Consider the following 21,792-nt stretch of genomic DNA (forward strand, 5'->3'; position numbering starts at 1 on the left):
GATTTGGTTGCCCAGTAAAGGCCATGAGGCAAGAGATGTCTGGGGAAGTAGGAAAGGGAAGCTTCCCAGCATTTCAAAGAGAGACACCAGAAGGTATGTTTTCTCTTCCTGTTAGACGTGAAAGAGAAAATATTAGTTCCTAAAGCTGGTGTCCAGCATTTTTTAATAATTAGGAGACCTTTCCTAATTGGCATGAGTGAAACAGATACCCCAGGAAAAAAAGAGGGGAACTTGAAGTTGGGAGGCAACCAGATTTGGATGACATTATCAAGGTGCTGGATCCAACCAGGCCTGAAGTCTATTTTATAAGGCCTTTCCCTCTAAAGGAGCCAATAAATCTGCCCTTATTTTTTAAGCCAATTTTAACTGATGTTTTAGTTGCCATCAACTATAAGTTTCTTACTTGATTTTCTTTTGACCAAAGATAAAATGGATACTCAGAAGGTATAAATATAAGGTTGCCGGATAAAATAAAGCACACTCAATTACATCTGAATTTCAGACCAACAATGAATACCTTTAATATTACAAAGGTAGATATTATGTCCTATGCAATATTTGGAACCCACTTACCCTAAAAATATAACTGGGCATTCTGTATTTTTATTTGCTAAATCTGGTAACCCTATTTCAGTAGCGTGTCCAAATTCATACTACTAGAAAAAACTGGACACACCACCAGAGTTTTTAATCTGAAGCTCCTATTAACACCAGGTCATGCAGAGGGCTTCTTACTGTCCCTCTCTCTTCATTCTCCTCCATCCCCCTCCCAGTCCTGTGTGCTAAGAGAGTACAGAGAAATGTCACTCTGGGTCCCTAAGGGTCTCCGAGGTAGGTCCCAGCTCCAGAGTTCCCTGCTTGCCACTCTGCTTCTCCAGCTCCTTGGCTGGGCTCCACCCCAGCCTCAGGTTTGGGGCTTTGCTGCTCTCTTCAAGCAGTGTGGCTTCTGTGGCTGCTAGCTGCCACCAGTTACTCGCAATAGGCACCACTTGGCAATTCCTCTGTACAGTCCCCATGCGCCCCGTAGAGCATGACCGTGGCTGGAGCTGTCCACAGATGGCCAGAACTGGACATTAGGACACTGCCCCGATGCAGCCTCCTGACAGGGCTGCACTGCAGCCCCCGGCCCTGCCTCCACCTCCTGTGTCCGCGATGGCCTGAATCCCTGCTTTCCTGCATCCTCCGGGCAGAAGGGATCTGCCCACAGTGAATGCTAGCCATGCTTGTTTTATCTGCATGACAAGGATCGGTTCTATGATCACAAGCACGACACAAGTGCAGTCCTGCAGAGAAGGGGAGTGAAGGTAACAAGAAGGGGATTAGGAAGAACATTCTAGGAGTAGTTGTCCTTCTAGGGGTTGCTCCTTGCCTCTGTAAAATCCGGATGTATGTAAATGGGTTAACGCGGCCCCTTGGGACTGCCTTTCCCTGAGAGTGAGACCGCTATGGCAATGATGTTGATGGCTGCCTAAATGTCATTTGGCTGTTTCATGATTGGGATTTTCTTCTCGATTTTCCACAACTGTAAACTGTGCAGTATTGGTACTGAACAAAAACTGAACAAAAGTACAAGGCTGAGGATCTGCTACTGGGTGCTCTGGGGGCTTTGTGTGTGAAAGAATCACAGCTCCTTTTGAACCCAGGTCAGCTGATAGAAAAGATCAAGCAGAGTCTCTGAAGCGTGAAGGGCTTTGCCATTTTACAGCCATCATCTTGTTGATCCTCCGCCTGCCCTGAGGGGTACTTGTCAGTTATTGTTCCCACTTTACAGACTAGAGAACAACTAACACCCACAGGTCCCGTGACTCGCCCAAGGCCATTCCCAGATCCCTGGGTACACTTGTGTTTAAGGGACTAATTCCTCACAGCAAGGGTTCTTGTTTGAAATCCAAGAAAACACCAGATAAAGGGCATTCTAAATATATTTCTTTTCTATAGATGCTGATCTCCTGTTACTGGAAAACAGGAATTAGCTTGTCTGCTTGAGGATGTGGTTGGTTCTTTATAAAAAGGATATACAAGAAATTTGCACATAGACTGCCAGCTTCATTATGCTGCCGGCAGCTTCCAGCAAAAGAAGAACATTTGCAGCCAGATATTTCGGTAAGAATTTTATTTCATTCTATGTGGAGTATGATTACCTTTGCTCTGAGCTTCTTGCTTGAGAGATGGGGGTCACTTGAGGCTGAGAGATGGGGTGACTCGAGGAGCTATCTCGGTCTTGTGGGCTGGAAGGATCTGGGGGCATCTGTGGTCACGGGCTAGATACCGGCTGATGGCACAGCCCTCATCCCTGAACTTGGGAGCTGTTCTGAGTCTCCCGGAAACACAGAGCTTTCAACATGACCATGATTGTTGGAGGGATTTGACTCCAGTGACTCAGGGCTCTGATGACATTCAGAGTCTGTAAGGAGGACGGTGCCCAAAGACGGAGGTGGCAAGAGGCAGGTCCTTCACAGGGAAGGCTGTGCGTCCTGCTTGGGAGCAGCCCAGCCCAGCAGTTAATTCAGAAACAATGAGGATGGTCCAGGAGCCCCTGTTAAAGTGGCAGGAGGTAACTTAGGCCAAGTGGGCAACCCGCAGGGTGGGCCACATGCAGGTGCTGTCGTGCAGATCACACGTGTGGTCTTGGGGGAATCACACAGGTGCTGGCTGGGTGGCTCTGCAATGGCGTTCCGTGTTCTCTGGACCCAGACACCTTCAGATGATGACTGAAATTCCAGATACTAGAGAAAGAAATGCCGACAGTGGTATTCAACCTAGGTCGACGTTAGAATCATGAGCTTTTAAAAATCTGCAGGTATTTTTAAACACTTGGAGACTGGTCTGGAGTGGGCCCCAGACATCAGCATAGTTTTCAATTCCCAGGTAAACCTCATGAGCAGCCAGCGTCAAGGAGCCACCAGACCGAAGCTCAGGAGGCCTGAGAGCCTGTACACAGCAGCTCTTGCTGTGGTCTGGGTGGATATTTATAAGGATGAGGAGTCAAGTTCTGTGGCCACAAAGCCAGGTCACCTGAATCTGACTCTGGGCTGGACGCGAGCTACGGGACACTTCTCATAATGGTTAACATCTTGGATCTCCCTTTCTGCAATAGGGGTGGTGGTGGGGAGCTGAAATTAGCCTTTCATCCTGTTCAGTTCTAATGCATTAGCGGGCTGTAAAATCTCCAGTTTTTTTCCTCTCAGTGGGGTTTATAGCATCATCTGATTAGAAAGGAAAAGTCACTTGCTTCTGTGGAGGGTTCCGGTCCCCAGATTTTCACAGTATAGCAGATACCCACCCCCAGCTTCAGAGCACAGATGATAATTCTCTGGGGGGAAAAATGAGATAGTGCACGAGATACCTGAATTGAAAGAAGTTGATTGAACTAAATTTTTAATGGCAGTGAAATTCATATCACAAAATTCACCATTTTGAAGTGAAGAGTTAATTCAGTGGTGATTCGTCCATTCACGACATGGTATGACCATCACCACTCTCCAGTTCCAAAGGATTTTCGCGGCCCAAAAAGAAAACCCTATACCCGCTAAGCGGAAGCTCCCCAGCTACCCCAGCCCTGGCAGCCACTGATCCACTTTCTATCTCTAGGACTTCCCGATTCTGGATATTTCATATAAATGCCATCATATAACATGTGTCCTTTTGTGTCTGACATCTTCGGCTTAGAGTGATGTTTTTGAGACTGATCACATGGTAGCACATAGCAGTACTTCATTCCTTTAGACTTAATTAATTTTAAAATCATTATCTGATCACAAAACAGCTTGGCAGCTTTATAAAAAAGGACCAGCCATGCTGTTCCGTAGAAAGCTGCTGAAAAAGAGGAAAGTCAGGCAGTACAGAGGAAGCAGTTTCTTCTCCTCATCCTTGGTCTCTCTGGGTCCACCCTTCTGTCTCTCTCCCTTTCTGTTTCTCTTTCTGTCTCTTTGTCAGTCTCTCTCTCTCTCTCTCTCTCTCTCTCTCTCTTTCTCCTTCTCTCTCCCTCTCTCTGCCTTTCCCCCTTCTTTCTCCTCTCTCTCTCTCACCATAGATTCTGGAGAAGGTCATTGGGGGCTTTTAACTGAAATTAAATTGGGAGGTTGGGGGCAAATGGAAGGTTCTTTTGGGTTTAAATTGTGTTGCTGCACTTCACTTCTTCACTTTGCCCAGAGTTTCGTCAGGTCAAGGACCTGTCATATACCAGGAAGCCGGAGGTCAGCCAGTACTCTGGTCTCTCATTTGGGGAGACCTGTCACCCAGCCATAGGCACCACCCATGTAAGCGTTTGCATGATCCTGCCCATTCTCACCACGTGCAGCCTCTTTTCTTCCCACACAGCTGCCCACTGGTCTGCCCGGCTCTGTCCCACGGACTGGTGGATTCCCCTAGTTAGCTGACCTCCCCGTTATCCCCACAGCAGATCTGAATCACGGTGGGCAGAAAGATGGTAACCTCTGCCCATACTAAGCCAGAGAGTCCAGAAGGAAAGGGAAAGCTGCTATGAGTCCAGTCATCTCTTCAGGACCCCAGCTCCTTGGCCCACAAGCAAACCTTCCAGACCAAGGTCAGGGAGCAGCTTGGACTGGCCATCCTCTACCACACCCCTCCCCGGTGTCCTCCCAACTCTGGCTTTGCTCACTTGGTCTTTCTCTGGAACATCTCCTCTCCCCTCCCTGCTGTGGATGGCAGGGACATGAGGAAACCACAAGAACCCAGGTTGGGAGACGAGAAGCACTGGAAGAATAGGAGGCTCAGAGACAGGGGAACTGAAACCATAGGGAGGGAAGTGGTGGAGAAGAGATAGGTCGAAACCATGTCAGACTCTCTGTCATGGGCAGGAGGGAACTATTGAAAGTTATAAGCCTAGGACTGTTTGGATCAGTTTTATAGGACACTTGAAACATACAATATTATATGTCAACTCTATTTGCAATTTAAAAAAGAAAGAAAAATAGATCAGATCTGTGGTTCCTGGAGGTGGGGGCAGGGGGAGGGGGAATTGGGGGAATGTGGTCAAAATGTACAAATTTCCAGTTATAAGATAAACAAGGAATGAAGAGGGGTGGAATGTACAATGTGGTGACTGTAGTTAACACTGCTGTGTGATATATTTAGAAGTTAAGAGAGGAGATCCTAAGAGTTACCATCATAAGGGATGATTTTTGCTTCTTTTTGAAGCTACATGAGATGGCGGATGTTAACTAAATGGCAGGAATCCTTTCACAATAGATGTACATCACATTGTTATGCTGTACACCTTAAACCTATACAGGACTGAGTGCCAATTATATCCCAGTAAAACTGGAGAGAAAGAATTGCTTATAGGAAGAATGATGTGGCAGCAGGGTGTGAAGTCAGATCTCACCTCGATTCCTACAAAGGCATCCTTACTGGTCTTCCTGACCTTGGAAACCCATCCCTCTCTTCTTAATACTGCAGCTGGAATGGGGCTCTTAGATCCTAAATCCGATGGGGAGTGTCACTCGCTCAACATATGCTGGTGGATTCCCATGTCAGCACTCCATCTGACTCATCATTACCCATCATATCATCTCCATGTCCCCTCCTTGCTGAGCACCAGCAATTCTGGTGTCCTTGCTACTCAGATGTGCCAGATTTTTGCATGTGTTCTGCCCTCTCTCTGAAGTACCCTTCTGCCCAACATGCACATGACTCATGCACTGACCTCCTTCAAGCTTTCACCCAAATGTCATCTCCTTTCAAGGCTTTAACTGACCACCTACCTGTGTCCCAATAGGATAGGATATTCAGTGAGTCATGGGTCACCTGACCATCACAGTGACTCAAAGATCAAGGCTGATGAAACAATCATCTCACGTGGTGCAGGTGGCCCAGGCCAGGGGGTAAAGGGAGCGACTGAGCTCTAGAAAAGTCTCAGACCAGCAATGAAATCCTTGGTCTGGAAGTCCTGCATGTCACACTCATTGTCCAACTACCCATAAGGGATCCAGGAGGGTACTACCATGTGCCTAGAAAGGTGGACAGGCAGTATTTGGCTAATGGCAGTAATGACTGCACTGTTTGCAACCCACCCGACATTCCTCTCCTTTTCCCTGCTTCATTTTTCTTCACATCATTTGTTATTATCTCATATGTTTCTGTATTTAACAGCATTACTGAGGGGTAGGCTACGTAGGATAAAATTCACCCATTCTAAGTATACAAGTCAGTGATTTTTATATACATGTAGAGTTGCACAACCATCACCATGACCGAATTCTGGGACATCTCTATCACCCAGAATTGTTTCCTTGTGCACATTTGCAAATAATCCTTACTCCAGCCCCAGCCCAAGGAAACCATTGCTCTGCCTTTTGTCTTTGTAAATCTGCCTTTTCGAGACACTTTAAGGAAATGCAATTCTATATTATGTAGTCTTGTGCATGAGGATTCCTTCACTTAGCATAAGATTTTTGAGGTTCACTCATGCTCTTCTTATAACATGGTTTGTTCCTTCTTAGCTGAATGATACTCCTGTTGTATGGGTGTACATTATGTTTACCCACCTACCAGTCGATTTGTTGTTTTACGGCCTAGCATATGGCCTATCCTGAAGAAAGTTCCATATTACATGAAAGTAATGTATTTTCTGCACCCATTATTAGGGATGTCCTGTCCATGGCAGTTAGGTCACATTGGCTGATCACGTCATTCCAGCCTTCTATATCATGGCTGGTGTCCTGTCTAGTTGTTCTCTCCATTATTGAGACTGGGACATGGAAATCTCCAACCCTCGTTATCCGATTGTTTGCTGTCAGTGTTTGCCTCATTTATTTTGAAGCTCTCTCGAGTGTGTATAGATTTATAATTGTCACAGCTGCCTCGTGGCCTTGGTTGGGCAACCAGCCCATCCCTGCACCTGTCTCTCATGGCTCCTCACCCCTCACACTCACTCACAGGGAGGAGGGAAGGCAGGTATGTTAGTTTGCTCCAGCTGCCATAACATAGTACCACAGGCTGAGTGGCATAAATGACAGAAACTTATTTTCTCATAATTCTGTAGGCTACAAGTCTAAGATCAAGGTGTTGGCAAGCTTAGATCCGTCTGAGGCCTCTCACCGGAGCTTGCAGACGGCTGTCTTCTCCCCGTGTCTTCACAAGGTCTTCCCTTACGTGTGTGTGTGTGTCCTCATTTCTTCTAACCCTTTATGTTGGATTAGGACCCAACCTAATGACTTTGTTTTAACTGAAACGCCTCTTTAAAGACCCTGTGTCCAAATACAGTCACATTCTGAGGTGCTAGGGGTTAGGAATTCAATATATGAATTTGGGGCGGGGTGGGCGGATACAGTTTAGCCTGTAACATCAGGAAAGAGCCCTCTTTGGGTCCTGGGCTGTGAGCTGGCAGCCCTGAGGCACCTGTGCCCCCAGGAACAAGGAGGCTGGGGAGACACGGGGCAGAACCACTGGCAAATGTCTAGACAGAAGCTCTGCTAGACACACTGCCCACTGGGGAGCCAAGCGGAAGTCCACACTTACCCGCCTCCAGCGACAGAACCAAGTAGGGGCTGAGTCAGAGGCTTTCCTTAGAGAGCCATTTTCTTAAGATGATTTCTGTTTCGGCACATCTGTGAGAAGTGAATTGACCCTGAAAATGATTGCAAAATAGCAAACCGCAAAGAGAGCTCACAGCCTTTCTGCACTCTACAGTTCCTCCTCCCTTCCAGTCTCCTTCAATGCTGCCCAGCTTTGTGGAGGCAGAGCAGCTCCCCCTGTTGGCCAGTTAAGGAAGCTGAGATTCAGGAAGTTCCTTGACCTCCAAAGGCACACAGCCAGTGAATGGCAGAGGCGGACCCAGCCCAGACCTGAGCTGACCCATCTCTAGTGCTCATTCATAGCTACACCCCTGCCTTTAGGACATTGTCCACACCCCTGGCCACAGCCATCAAGTCCCCTGGAATGTGCCCGTCTGGTCTCTGTACTGGGTTAGTGGTACAAACTGGCTTCTCTCAACATGTTCGATGGTTGGCAGTATTACCTGCCAGATAGAACCTAGAAACAAGGGTAGGAGAAAGCAACATCCTGGTGACCTGGGAGGAAGATGAAGATGAACATGGGGACATAGTTGCTCATGGTTTTAACTTTCAGATAGCATCCTTAAATGTCATCTAAGAGTCAGGGCATCCTGAATCCAGCTTTGCTCAGTGTTCTGGGCAAATGGTCTTCCCTCCTCTACCCAGATCTCTGCTCCCTCCTCCACTTAGCCCCATGTCATGATCCAGTTTCTGTTAACTTAACAGTATACAGGGAAAATCAACCCTCCCACCTTGCTGCTGACATCGTTATCCCAATTCGGAACAGATTAGACTAGTCTTTAGAGAAAGCCAGGCATGGAGTGGATCCTAGGTTCACCACTTACTCTGATGGCTTATTCAAGTTATATAATCTCTTCATTTGGGTTCCTCACTATAAAAGGGAGACCTTGATAGGCCATATCACACAACCTTTATAAGGATTACACATCTAACAAAAAAATAGTTTTCAAGGAAGGGCACAGGGTAATTCCTAAAAGACTAAGACAAACCACTGGATTCTGTTGTTAATCTCTGGCTCTGAGCTGTTGCTTTTTTGAAAAGAAAACAGAATGATCAGTTTGTGCCTGATGGAAACTCTGTGTGGGGGCGCCAGGACCCTATACTTGGAGCCAGGCACCCTGTCTTATTTCTCCAGTATTCAGGGAATGCAAATCCAATACCAGTCAACTGAGGGTCTCAGAAAGTCAGACTGTCATCTGCTGATGAAAGCTAGCTGGGGCCATTAAAGGTGACAGGCCTGGGAAGTCCACTCAAGGATTCTCCAATGAAAGGTTGGTAGTTCATTTGGTCACTCAGCACACAATTATTGTGCCAGGCACTGTTCTAGGCATTGGGGATACAGCCAGTACCAAAACTGTTAAAAATACCTACTTCCTGGAGCTCATCCACCACTTGCTATAATCTAATGGTGGGATCTAAAGGAAGCTGCTCTTTGAAGTCTTTCATGTGGACCATGGGCCTCTGGGAGGTGAATCAGGATCCTCTAGGGACAGGAAGGTAGGAGGTGCAGTAGGAGTTGTTTGAAAAAGAATAGTCACTCTGCAGCAGCTGTGAAATTTGACATGGAAAAAGCTTAGAAATTGTCACTCCCACCCGTACAACAAGGAAGAATATAAATGAACTTAAAATCAATGACTTTTCTTAGACCCATCAGAAAATTGAGGTCACAGGGCAAACCACTACCTCAAATCTAAACATCCTGGGAATTTGAAAAATAACAGCCAAAATCAGTCTACCTGAAGCTGAAGCCACTAGAATCATATTCTGGTATGAACACTTAAATGCTAAATTTGACTAACTGCTGGAGGCTGAGTGTGGATTTGCCTGAGAGTGAGAGACTCCTAGAAGCCCAGAATTAGCAGGGCGGGGGAGAGGGGCACACTTTCATGAGTTTTACCTCCAGGAACTCTACCAGATACTCAAGATGAAGAGTCAAGAAAAATTCCTGTGTGTTTTGGAAAGGGAAAGTTAACCACTTAGAAATATGACCAGAATGCCCCCCATAAGAAAGCCCTGCCCTCCAAGTAACTTACCAGAGCCATAGCGACCTGGTAGAGGGGCAGTTCACCAACTCCAGCTTCCTCTAGACTTGCTCTCACCTAGGGAGAGGGGGAGAAAGGGGGGCCTATTTAGTAGGTCTGAGGGTCATATCCCAGAGACTCAGGCTCACAAAAATACTGATAATTGGACAAGATTATAAAATGCTTCTCCTCCTCACACCTTCCCAACACATTAGGAGGGCTCAAGTATAACCGTGCATTGCAACTGAAAGAGCTGTAAGACACAGGATCTATTTAGGAAGGAGTTCTTAGGGAAACCCAAAGACAGTAGAGAAGGAAAATACTAAGGAAGCTAGAAAAACTGTGGCCTCTGGCACCTACAGATATGATAAACGTTAATCGTAGCACAGCGCCCAGCCAAATTAACATAAAACCTCAAACTAAGATCTACTTATTTCTGTTTCTGTTGCCCAATACATTATGTATGGCTTCCAACCAAAAATTACAAAACATGCTTAAAAAGCAAGGAAAAGACCCCACATCCTAAAGAGATAAACTAAGCGTTAGATGGTTGCATATGTAAGGAGCTGGGAAGTCACCACTCTGTCCTAAGACCAGGAACCAGCTGAACAGATTGAAAAAATCAATAACTCTTCTAGAATCCGTAAGAGAAGGGAGGCCACAGGGCAAACTGCTACCTCCAGGATTGGAGACAGGCAAGCACAGGGAGTCACGATTACTACTGCAGAGATTTGCATGTGGAAGCCACCGTGGGAACCAGGGCAAGCATAGCAAAACCTGCAATGTAACTGATCAATTGCCAGAGGCTCAGTGTGGATAAGTGAGCATTAAGAACTTCAGGGGGGACCCAATCATAGGAGAGTCTCACCATATCTTGAGATTTACCACCAAGGGTTTGACCAGGTTCCCACAGTAAATATCAGCAGGAGGAGAGGAAAAGGAACCATTTTTGAAATACACCAGAATGCTCTGTTCTTTTTTTTTAAGTTTATTTATTTATTTTGAGAGAGAGAACAAGTGGGGGAAGAACAGAGAGAGAGAGGGAGAGAGAGAATCCCAAGCAGGCTCTGCACCATCAGCGCAGGGTCCAATGTGGGGCTCGAACTCACAAACTGTGAGATCATAACCTGTGCCAAATCCAAGAGTCAGACACTCAACCCACTGAGCCCACCCAGGTGCCCCAGGAGAGTGCTCTGTTGTTAACAAGGTCTGACCTCAAGAGAAACTAGTTAGTCAGAGCCCAACCTGATGAAGTGTTATTGGACCCTGACTGACCTAGAGAAAGGAAATACCCAACCCCAGGCAGCTCTAGCCAAGTATCAGAATCAGACCCAGCCACAGCAGAGATTTTAGAATTGTAAAGTGGGGAATTTTGGATACCTGGGTGACTCAGTTTGTTAAACATCAAACTTCGGCTCAGGTCATGATCTCAACATTCGTGGGTTCAAGCCCCACATCGGTCTCTGTGCTGACAGCTCAGACCCTGGAGCCTGCTTCGGATTCTGTGTCTCCCTCTCCCTCTCTGCTTCTGCCCAGCTTGCACTCCGTGTCTCTCTCTATTTCTCTCAAAAATAAATAAACATTAAAAAAATAAATAAAAAGTAAGTTGGGAGGTGTAAAATAACTGTGATGAGCATATTAAGGACTTTATGACTGTCCCATGAATTATTTCCAGTAGCTCTGAGGTGGGGATCAGCATGGAGGAAGTTCACTGGACCAATACCTGTCGGGAGTCAGCAGGCAGGACTGAGCTGAGGGAGAGGCTGGATTGTGACATCACTATGACACGGCATCAGTCAACCATGCACTCAGCTGAGGCTGAGGTGGGCCCTCAGCGCTGTGCTCATTTGGGGCGAGAAGGCCAGGCCTTTATACTCACACTGGCCAGCCATCAGTGGCGGCTGCCCCCAGGAAGGGAGGTACCTTAGGTGAGGAAATCTCCAGCAGAGGCAGAGGCTGAGAGCTGCCTGCAGGTCCTCAGGGCATCTGGGTTGCATAGCAGAGCCCATGACAGGTCATCTCTGGATTCCCACTTATACAAAGTAGTCTTTGAATGCACTTTTCTCTACAAAGTAATGTGTGTGCAGGATAAACCCCCAGGGGCCGATGTGCTGGGTTAGGTCTGTGCCCTGTGCTCCTCCCTGAGTCCCATCATTGGGCCAGAGCTGCCTCTGGAGAGTGGCATTCCTCTCTCTACTCAGACTCCCTGGGTTGATGGATTGGGAATGCAAGCTCTGTCCCTCCCCTGTGAGACATGTGACAGTTATCCCCATGTCTTCCCTGTACCAGATAAAGTAACTCCGGGGGGCTGCATGGAGAATGAGGAGGGGTTTAGGCCTATGTTGTGATGAATTCTTGTTGGTTATGAATATGCTTTAACCGATATTGCTGAGTCCATGACTTGATGACTTCCAGAAGTCTTTATCCTCTCAGTTGGCTGACAGGGGTCACCATGAGGAATCAGATGCCTTGAAAGCAGATTTCTGGGCCTATCTGTGCTTTGGGGGCCCCCCGGGTGGAGGGTGGAGCCAACAGAATAAGGAGTCAGTTCCATCACACAGGTACCATCTGGCAGATCCCTGTGCCTAGTCCTTGGCCATAGAAATGGACAGAGCCACCTGGGGTGGCTCAGCAGCCTGGGGTTGAGATAGCAGCTTAGCCCCTGCTAACTGGTGTCCTTGCAACATATCATTTACCTCCTCTGGGCCTTCCTTTCCTCTTAAAACAGGAATTAAAACATCTTTGGAGGGTGATCTGTGTGAATCATAGTATCAAGGCTTGGAGCAGGGTCGGTGCTCAGCAAATGGTAACACGGGAAGCATTGCCTTGCTGTTGGGGCTGGTTCTCAGACTGGATGCGTGCATAGCTGGACATGTGTGTATGCATGTATCAATCATTCAGGGTCATCCTGAACAGAGAGTTCAGGCCAGATTCACATGCCCACTGCAAGCAGGAGAAATGGGCCTGCTGTCAGTCCCTGGCTGCCACCTCTGGCCATTGCCCCTTTCTTTGAATCCCAAAGTACTGTGTTCAAGCCTTTGCCTTGGGATTGATTCTCCAGGCAACAACACAGTATAGGGCCAGGGCCCTGAGGCTAGACAGTACCTTTCTGCAAATGACAGATGTGTCCTCCTCCCAGGCTGAGCCAGCCCAGGCCAAGACTGTAGAGCATGGTCCGAATGAAGCTTCCTGCAACTCTTCAGCCTTGTACACTGTCAGCAAGGCCCAAATGTCCAGCCCCACCAAGGGGTTCTTACAATGTATGTGCAGAATTATAGATTTGGGATCTTGTAAGTCCCTTGGGATGTTGGCAGAGATTGATATTCAAAATGAAAATTGGGAGAGAGGAGAAAAATGCCATGGACACGGGCCTGAGCTGCTCCCCATTGCCCTGCCCTGGGATAGACCTGCATTGTGTCTGGTTCTTTGCTCTCTCCCAAACCCTGTCCTGGGCATAGGCCCAAGAGGGAATGTGACAGACCCTGGCCTTGAGGATTCACATCTAGAGGGAGGAAAACAGCCTCGGATATTTGTCTTACCCTCTCTGATTCTCTGACATTAACTAAGTATCAAAACAATTCAACTCAATTCAATTCAATTCAATTCTAACACTAGCTGTCCAGAATTAGCACAGACCCTCAGGCTAAGGACTCAGTCCCACAAAACTGCCCCCACTTCAGACCTAGTTGCAAACGGGTTGTCCAGGCACTGCTGTCTGACTTGACTATCAATTCAGAGATTCACATGACCTCCTTCTCAGTTTGATGATTACTCGAATGGCTCACAGAACTCATGAAAACACTTGGCTTACTGTTACTGGTTTATTGTAAAGGGTACAATTCAGGGACAGCCCAATGGGAAGAGATGCATAGTCAAGGTATGGGGTGAAGGTGAAGGACACCAAGGGCTTCCATGTCGTCTCTGGGCATGCCACCATCCCAGCACCTCCAAGCCAGAAGCTCTGCGAACTCTGTCATTAGGGGGACTTCATTGAGATTTTATGACATAGGCATGATTGATCAAATCAAGCCACTGGTGACTGAGATCAACTTTGAACACTCCCCAGCAGCTACCATTTATTGAAAATGCACTCATTGTTAAGCTTCATCTATTTCTTCACAAGTCTTCACAATAGCCCCAAGAGCTGGGTATCATTCATCCCAAGGAAGATCTCAGAGGCTAAGACTTGGGGGGGGGGGGGGGCATCAGGATTCAAACCCAACACCCTGTCAGAACTCCTGGGCTAGAATCAAGGCATAAGAAATTCAGAACCAAGCAGACCTGGCTGGACAAGTCTGGGTTAGAAATGGGTGCAATTTAAAAAAAAAAAAAAAAAAGAGAGAGAAATGGGTGCAATTTGGGGGTGAGAGGGGTTAGCAGTTGCAGTATAACAGACCATAAAACTCAGTAGCTTCAAACAGTAGGCAATTATTAATCTTGCTGATGGGTCAAGCTCTCCTGGGCTTTTAACAGTCTTCTGTGCTAAGAGACTGGCCAGTCCACGGTGGGGGTGTTGGGTAAGGATGGCCTCGCTCACGTTTGTGATGGCTGTTGCTGGCTGTCCACCAGGCAAAATCTGGGTTGATGGAGCTGCGTGTCTCTCATGGAAGGAGTTAAGGAATTTGGGAGATTTTTGCAGTCCATCTACCACAGGAGAGACATGGCTACTTCTAAGTATTAGATGCTCACTTTCCAAGTCTCTCCTGAGGCTGGACTTCCTAGAGGTAAACCAAGCCTTTGGGGGTAATCACTCTCTGTTTTAGGTGATATGCTGTGCATATATAAATCCTCTCCTTTGCTAGGACCCCTGGGTGGCTGAGTGGGGTTAGGTGTAGGGCAGAGACCACCTCCTGGGAGCCTTGAAGCCGAGGCACAATGAGAGCTTCACTCCCCTGTATGACCTGGGCCAGAAGGAAGGCCCAGCAAAGCCTTCCTGGTTGAGTCTGTGTGCAGGGGGAGTCCCCTCCTTTGCAAGAAAGGGCAGTGTGAGCACCATCTGGTCTGATTCCTGCTAGAATCAGTCATTTTTAAGCTGGAGGGAAGTTAGGAAAGCGTTTCACAGTGGAAATGCAAAATAACAGCACTGGAAGGAACGATCCTTAAGTTGAACATATTGCAAATCTCAAGTGAGTGTTCCTGAAGCCATTTCATGCATTGCAGTGTGCCCTAGTGGCACTGTTGAGTTATGATTAGGATGTAATTCTCAGAGACAGATGGACCTGGACTTGCATCTCAGCCCCACCCTGACTCCCTGCAAGACCTCAGTTAGGCCACGCCCCAGCCCTCAGCTCCACTGATGCTCATAAAGGCAACACTGCTCCACAGTGCGTGCTCATAAATGTGATTTGATCATAACATATGCATCCCTGATGTGAAGTTATGTCATGGGAAAGGAGGCTGTTCACAGGACTTCCTCTGTGTTGTCTAAGTTTCCTATAGCCCTGTTGTCCCTGTTTTACATATGAGGGAGCTGAAGCTCAGAAAACACAAGCCACTTGCCAGAGTTCCCAGAGCCACCCGTTGGCATGGAGATGAATTTGAACTCAGGTCTCGTGGGACCTAAAGTATAAGTAATCTCCATAACCCCTGAGACCTCCCTTGACTGACTCCTTCTAAAAGACCCCTGGTGACCAGCTACCTGAGGATCATAATGGTCACAAGACATCATGTGCTTTGTATGGATATTTCTCCTACTCTTCTCTCAACACAATGGCTCAGGTGTGGTTACCTGAGAATCAACCTTATTTTCAGGGAAGCAACACTGGTTTGTTTTTTTTTTTAAGTTTTTAGTGCTTATTTGTTTATTTATTTATTTTTAGAGAGAGAGAGCAAACACAAGCAGGGGAAGCACAGAGATAGAGGGAGGGAGAGAGAGAATCCCAAGCAGGTTCCACACTGTCAGTACAGAGCCCAATGCAGGGCTCAATCTCATGAACCATGAAATCATGACCTGAGCTGAAATCAAGAGTCAGACACTTTACCAACTGAGCCACCCAGGCACCCCGGGGAAGCAACATTGTTATTAGGACCCAGGTCTCCCATTAGGGGTAGAACATGGTAGAATCCTTTCACCCTGGCCAAACTGTTCAACGTCTTCTCTCTCGGCGACATGAGAACTTATCTTTCTTGGAGTTGGCTCAAAATGGCTACCTTTCTGTTGACCCAGTCATGTTCTCTCAGATCTGGAAGATGCCGTCGAAGTTAGCTGGTCCAATTCCTGCAATTTCCAGAAGAGAAAGGTTATCTGTGGAGGGAAAAGATGTTGACTGCATGGGACTCAGAACATTGGAATAGGGCCCAAAGTTCCAAGACCAGGTACTTAACATCGGTGTTTTCCTGGGTTGTCCAAAAAGATGTGCATAAATGCTCTTCTTTAATTCTCTCAACAGCCTTGGCTGGCTGGTATTCATGTCCCCATCTTGAAGAAGAGGAAACAAAGGCATGGAGAGATTAACTCTTCTGTCCAGGGCCACCCCCTCCCCCCACACCAGTGGCCAACCTGGCATTGGAAGTCAAGTGTGACTGCAGAGGCTGATTCAAGAAGAGCAACTGGGAAATATACAAATCTACCCCAAATCAGGGAATTTTATTTCACACAGAGAACAGACTCCAACCACTAGTCATTTTAGGAAGTGGTATTTTGTGATTGATTTGACTTCCTCTTAAGAAATGTGAGAGCAAATGAGTCACAGTGACCCTCCATGCCAGATTCCTTTTTTCGGGGTGTGCTTCCAAAACACTCTTGCTGTGGCTGTTTCTGTGTCAACCTGGGCCTCTCCCTGGAGATTGGACCTGGGCTCCTCTGAACCAGGAACTTGGTGATGAGTCCAGATTTCCTTAGTGGCCACGCCACTCCTTTGCTCCAAAGAGCTCTCAAGGGATAGAGGTGTCCCCTGACCTGGACAACAAGGGGCCTGGTGGGCTGTCTGTTGTTCAGTCCACTTTAGTGTGTTTGGGTCAGAAGTGATACATCCTCTCTCCACAGCCATTCCCAGCCTTCAACCAAGGCTCCATTGCAGATTTGCCCTAGAGGCCTCAATCATTCATTGGGCAAATAGTTATTAAGGTCCCTGGAGACACAAAGCTATACAAGGAATAATGTGGATTCTGGAAGAACTTGGTAGGAAAGCTAAGACGAAGCTAGATAAAAACTGCTACCACACCGCCTTCCCTCACATTGCTCCACAGAGGCAGACACCAGGCTGTTCTGGCCAGAACTCTGGGTGACCAGTTGGGGACGATAGAGAGCAGCAAGCACGCGTAAGGCCCCTAGCGCAGAGGTGGCCAGGATACTCCATGGTAGGCTGGTTGGAGGCGGGAGGGGAAGGCAGAGCTCATAGGAGGAGGACCAGTCAGAACCAGAAAGTACCCAGAGGTGTCCACAGGCTTGTGATCCCCGATGGGGCCCACAGAAGCACATTTTACAAGTAGCTACCTCTGCACCAGAGGCTTTTGCTCTTAGAAAGGGGGCTAATAAGTTATTGACCAGAGTCAGTATATTCTGAGAATAAATGAGGCATGAGGCAGGGACAGGGAGATGTGCCACACATGGGTGGTGAGGAGCCTTCCCCCAAGTCAGCACAGATCTCCACACTAGGTAGCAGCAGCTGGTGGCAGAGGAGCCGGGCTCCTGGACACCAGGGCTAGAGTGTTTCCCAGGGTCATCACAACATGTGACTTCATAACAGTGAGCACACACGCGTGTGAGGGTGAACCTGTGGGAATACGTCAGTCTGCACATACACATGCACATGTGGGCAGGAAGCATGAGACTGTGCCTGAACCTGAGTGTGATCGTGTGCCCAGGACAGAATGTGTGTGTGTGAGGGGGGGTAAGGTGGGTAAGGTGTGTATGTAAGAGTGTGAGTGTGTATCATGAGTGTGCATGCATGTATATGAGTGTATGTGTGTGTGTGCATGTGTATGTATGTGAGGATACATGCGTATGAGTGTATGCATGTGTGCCAGGGTGTGCGTGCATGTGTATAAGTATATGCATGTGTGTGCATGAGAGTGTTTGTGCATGTGAGCATGTGTGAGGGCTAGCAGTTTCGTAAGTCTGCCTCCCCCTCTCACCAGATTATAGGCTCCTGAAAGCAGTAGCCCTGCTTCTCCAGTTACCTGTGTAGTAACTGGCATAAAGGAAGCCACATACCCCTACATTTTGTGGAGGGTCAAATATGTACCAAGCATACGCTCCCTGCTTTAAAGGCTGATCTCATTTAATTTCCATTGCAACCCTGGGGGGTAGCCCCCATTTTGCAGCTGAAGCAACTGAGGTATTGAGAGATGAAAGGGCTTATTCAATCCACTTGGCCAGTGCATGGAGGGGCCAGATTTTGACCCTGAAGCCTGGGCTCTGTCCGTGATACCACACCACCCCCCATAACCCAACAAACAGAAACCAAGAAAGAAACAAGCTGATCAGATGATCGAAGCTCATCCAAACATTGGGTCTGCAGAGGGTTGATGGGGGCCGTGAGCCCTCAGCACTGCTATTTGGTGTGTGCCGAGCTGTAGCGGTTGCCTCGTATACCCCCCATCTCACTTCCTCTGAAATCACCTCCCCCCTCCTCTCCCTGTTGTATTTACATCAAGAGATTGCCTGCTGAGTTACACGGAGCTGTAAACAGAGAAGCCACATTTGGAAAGGCTTGAAATTACTGACCAAAACACAAGACTCACATGCCAGAGAGGTCAAAGTAAACTATAAGCTAGTGAGCAAACTCTTTTAATGGGCAGTGCAAATAAGTGTGTTACCTGCATCAGTAAGAACATAGACTTATTACAGCTGTTCCTGATGATATGTAATATTGCAGGAATATCTGTTACCTCCTGGTATGAGAATACAGCTCTCTGGGTCAGAATCTTGGGAAAGAATGAGCCAGTAGTGCATCTTCACAGAGTTTATTGGGTTGTCAGTGCACAGCTGGTTCTTGCGCATCATGAACCACAGAGTCGGATGCTTATACACACTCTGGTAACATGTCCTTATATAGTGCTCGGCAGTTTGCAAAGAGCTCCCACATCCACAGCCTTCCTACCTTAGTATTGCCCATTTGCAGTGGGCAGAAAAGAAATTATCATCTCTATTTGATGGGTGAAGGAACAGGCACAGAAAAGTTAAGGGACTTGCACAGAGTAATTCAGATCAAGGTAGAGCCAGGATTCAGACTCAGTTCTCTTGCCCTTCATCCTCTTGGCTTCCCATGGTGAGAGCTGTTTTTTTAATAGTTTATTGTCAAGTTGGTTTCCATATAACACCCAGTGCTCATCCCCACAAGTGCCCTCCTCCATGCCCATCACCCCCCTTCCACTCCCCCCCACCCCCATCAGCCCTCAGTTTGTTCTCGGCATTCAAGAGTCTCTCATGGTTTGCCTCCCTCCCTCTCCCCCACTGGTTTTCCCTTTCTTCTCTCCAGTGGTCCGCCATTAAGTTCCTCCTAACCCTATACATGCAAACATGTGGTATCAGTCCTTCTCTGCCTGACTTATTTCGCTCAGCATAACACCCTCAAGGTCCATCCATGTTGCTACACATGGCCAGATTTCATTCTTTCTCATTGCCATATAGTATTCCATTGTAAAGATAAACCACATCTTCTTGATCCATTGATCAGTTGATGGACACTTAGGCTCTTTCCATGTTTCGGCTATTGTTGAGAGTGCTGCTATGAACATTGGGGTACCTGTGCTCCTATGCATCAGCACTCCTGTATCCCTTGGGTAAATTCCTAGGAGTGCTATTGCTGGGTCATAGGGGAGTTCTATTGTTAATTTTTTTGAGGAACCTCCACACTGTTTTCCAGAGGGGCTGTACCAGTTTACATTCCCACCAACAGTGTAGGAGGGTGCCCGTTTCTCCACATCTTTGCCAGCATCTAGAGTCCTCTGATTTGCTCATTTTAGCCATTCTGATCAGCATGAGGTGGTATCTCAGTGTGGTTTCGTACTTGACACATTCCCAAAGGCAAGGGAATCAAGAGCAAAAATGAACTATTGGGACCTCATCAAGATTAAAAGCTTCTGCACAGCAAAGGAAACAATCCATAAAACTAATAGGCAACTGACAGAATGGGAAAAGATAGTTGCAAATGACATATCAAATAAAGGGCTAGTATCCGAAATCTATAAGGAACTCACCAAACTCCACACCCGAAAAACAAACAATCCAGCGAAGAAATGAGCAGAAGATATGAACAGACACTTCTCCAAAAAGGACATCCAGATGGCCAACAGACATATGAAACGATGCTCAGCATCCCTCCTCATCAGGGAAATACAAATCAAAACCAAGGTGAGAGCTGTTTTCACCTGGCCAGAGAAATCATTTCCATTTTTACTTCATTTGGAGTCTTAATCATCTCTTCTCTAGATCATTCCAATCTTCCTGCTCAATTCTTAGCCTCCAGGACTCACAACAGAGCCACCATGCACCACTTGGAAACCATGGTGTGAGTTGAGCTGGACTCTAGGGTGGGAAGATGGTTGAGTCCCAAGGCTGTGGGTGGAGAGAAGGAGTGTTGCTTCCCTCACAGAAGTAGAGAACAAAGTAGGGTAGGGTACAAAGTAGGGACCCCCCCCCACACACACACACACCCATAGACAAAGACATTTAGGACTAACTTTCATGTTGAAGTCAACATCCATGACAAGGCATCTTGCTGTGCTATGGCCAAAATAACCACTGTGCTGGGGCCTGATGTTTGGGCCACTCTGGGGGCACCTTGAAATTCCATATAAACTTTAGAATCAGCTGGTCAATCTCTGCAAAAGAGTCATCTGGGATTGTGTTAAATCTGTAGATCATTTTGGGAAGTATTGCCGTCTTAATGTTAAATCTTACAACTAGTGAACATAGGATGTTTTTCCATTTATTTAGATTTTTTCAGCTAAATTCCTTTCAACAGTGTTTTCTAGTTTTCTTTTTCTTTCTCTCTCTCTCTCTTTCTTTTTTTAAATATTTATTTACTTTTGAGAGAGAGAAAGAGAGAGCGTGAGTGGGGGAAGAGCAGAGAGAGAGGGAGACACAGAATCCGAAGCAGGCTCCAGGCTCTGATCTGTCAGCACAGAGCCCCACGTGAGGCTCAAACCCACAAGCCGTGAGATCATAACCTGAGCCAAAGTCAGACGCTTAACTGCCTGAGCCACGTAGGTGCCCCAGTGTTTTCTAGTTTTCTAACAATAAGTGTTGCACTTGTCTTACTAAATTTACCCCTGTATATTTTGTTCTATTTGATGCTATTGTGAATGGAATCATTTTCTTTCTGAGTTCATTTTCAGATTGTTCATAGCAAGTGTATAAAAATACAATTAATTTTTGTATATTGATCTTGTTATCCTTCAATCTTGCTGATTTCATTTATTAATTCTGATAGTTTTTTAATAAATTCCTTAGAATTTCCTATGTACAAGATCATGTCATCTGCGAACAGAAATAGTTTCACTTCTTCTTCCCTAATCTGGATGCTTTTATTTCTTTTTCTTCCCTAATTGCCTTGACTAGAACCTCCAGTACAATGTGGACTAGAAGTAGTGAGAGTAGATATCCTTTTAAATCTACTGAGACTTAACATGTCGTCTAGCAGTTGGTCTGTCCTGGAATGTGTTCCCATGCGCTCTTGAGAAGAATGTGTATTCTGCTGTTCTTGGACAAAGTATTCTATAAATGTCTGTTAGGTCTAGGTGGTTTGCAGTGTTGTTCAAGCCCTCTGTTTCCTCACTGCTGTTCTATCCGTGACTGCAAGTGGATATTAGTTTCCAATTACTGTTGTTGCACTCTTTCTCTCATGAGTTTATTTTTGCTTCCTGGATTTTGTTGTTCTATTGTTAGCTGAATATATGTTTATAATTGTTACATCTTCTTGATGTATGGACTCTTTTATTAATATATATTGACATTTCTCCCTTGTAATAATTTTTTCTGGTATATTTTGTCTGAATTTAGTACTCCACTCCAGCTCTCTTTGGTTACTGTTTATGCAGGTTATCTTTTTCAATCCTTTTTGTGTCTTTGAATCTAAAGTACAATAGTCCCTCCTTACCCATAGTTTCAATTTCTCCAGTGTCAGTTACCTGTGGTCAACCCCCATTGCCTATGTCATTCACCTCATTTCATCTCATTACAAAGGTGTTTTATCATCTCACATCATCACAAGAAGAAAGGTAAATACAGTATAATAGGATATTTTGAGAGAGAGAGAGACCACATTCATATAACTTTCATTATAGTA

The 21,792-nt window shown here is 46.5% G+C and overlaps 1 protein-coding gene and 1 long non-coding RNA gene across 4 annotated transcripts in view; one reads left to right on the forward strand and one right to left on the reverse strand.

The window, feature by feature from the left end:
* Positions 1-2,050: 2,050 nt before the first annotated feature.
* Positions 2,051-21,792, forward strand: part of ARHGAP22 (Rho GTPase activating protein 22) — a 169,327-nt gene continuing 149,585 nt past the window's right edge. Inside the window, exon 1 of the mRNA XM_039233763.1 lies at positions 2,051-2,103. Within this exon, the coding sequence (XP_039089694.1) occupies positions 2,052-2,103 (52 nt within the window). The 5' untranslated portion in view covers position 2,051. The remainder of the gene's footprint in view (positions 2,104-21,792) is intronic.
* LOC120232815 lies at positions 2,099-9,632 on the reverse strand. Of its 3 annotated transcripts, none has more exons than XR_005528651.1 (2): positions 9,572-9,632; positions 2,099-2,726 (listed from the first exon to the last, which is right to left on the reverse strand). It is a non-coding gene; the product is annotated as an uncharacterized LOC120232815 (long non-coding RNA). The 3 variants fall into 3 exon arrangements; XR_005528650.1 differs by lacking the exon at positions 9,572-9,632 and adding an exon at positions 5,669-5,729; XR_005528649.1 differs by lacking the exon at positions 9,572-9,632 and adding an exon at positions 5,348-5,620.

This window comes from Hyaena hyaena, unplaced genomic scaffold, assembly GCF_003009895.1.
Source record: "Hyaena hyaena isolate Hyena2069 unplaced genomic scaffold, ASM300989v1 scaffold_78, whole genome shotgun sequence".
NCBI lineage: Eukaryota > Metazoa > Chordata > Mammalia > Carnivora > Hyaenidae > Hyaena > Hyaena hyaena.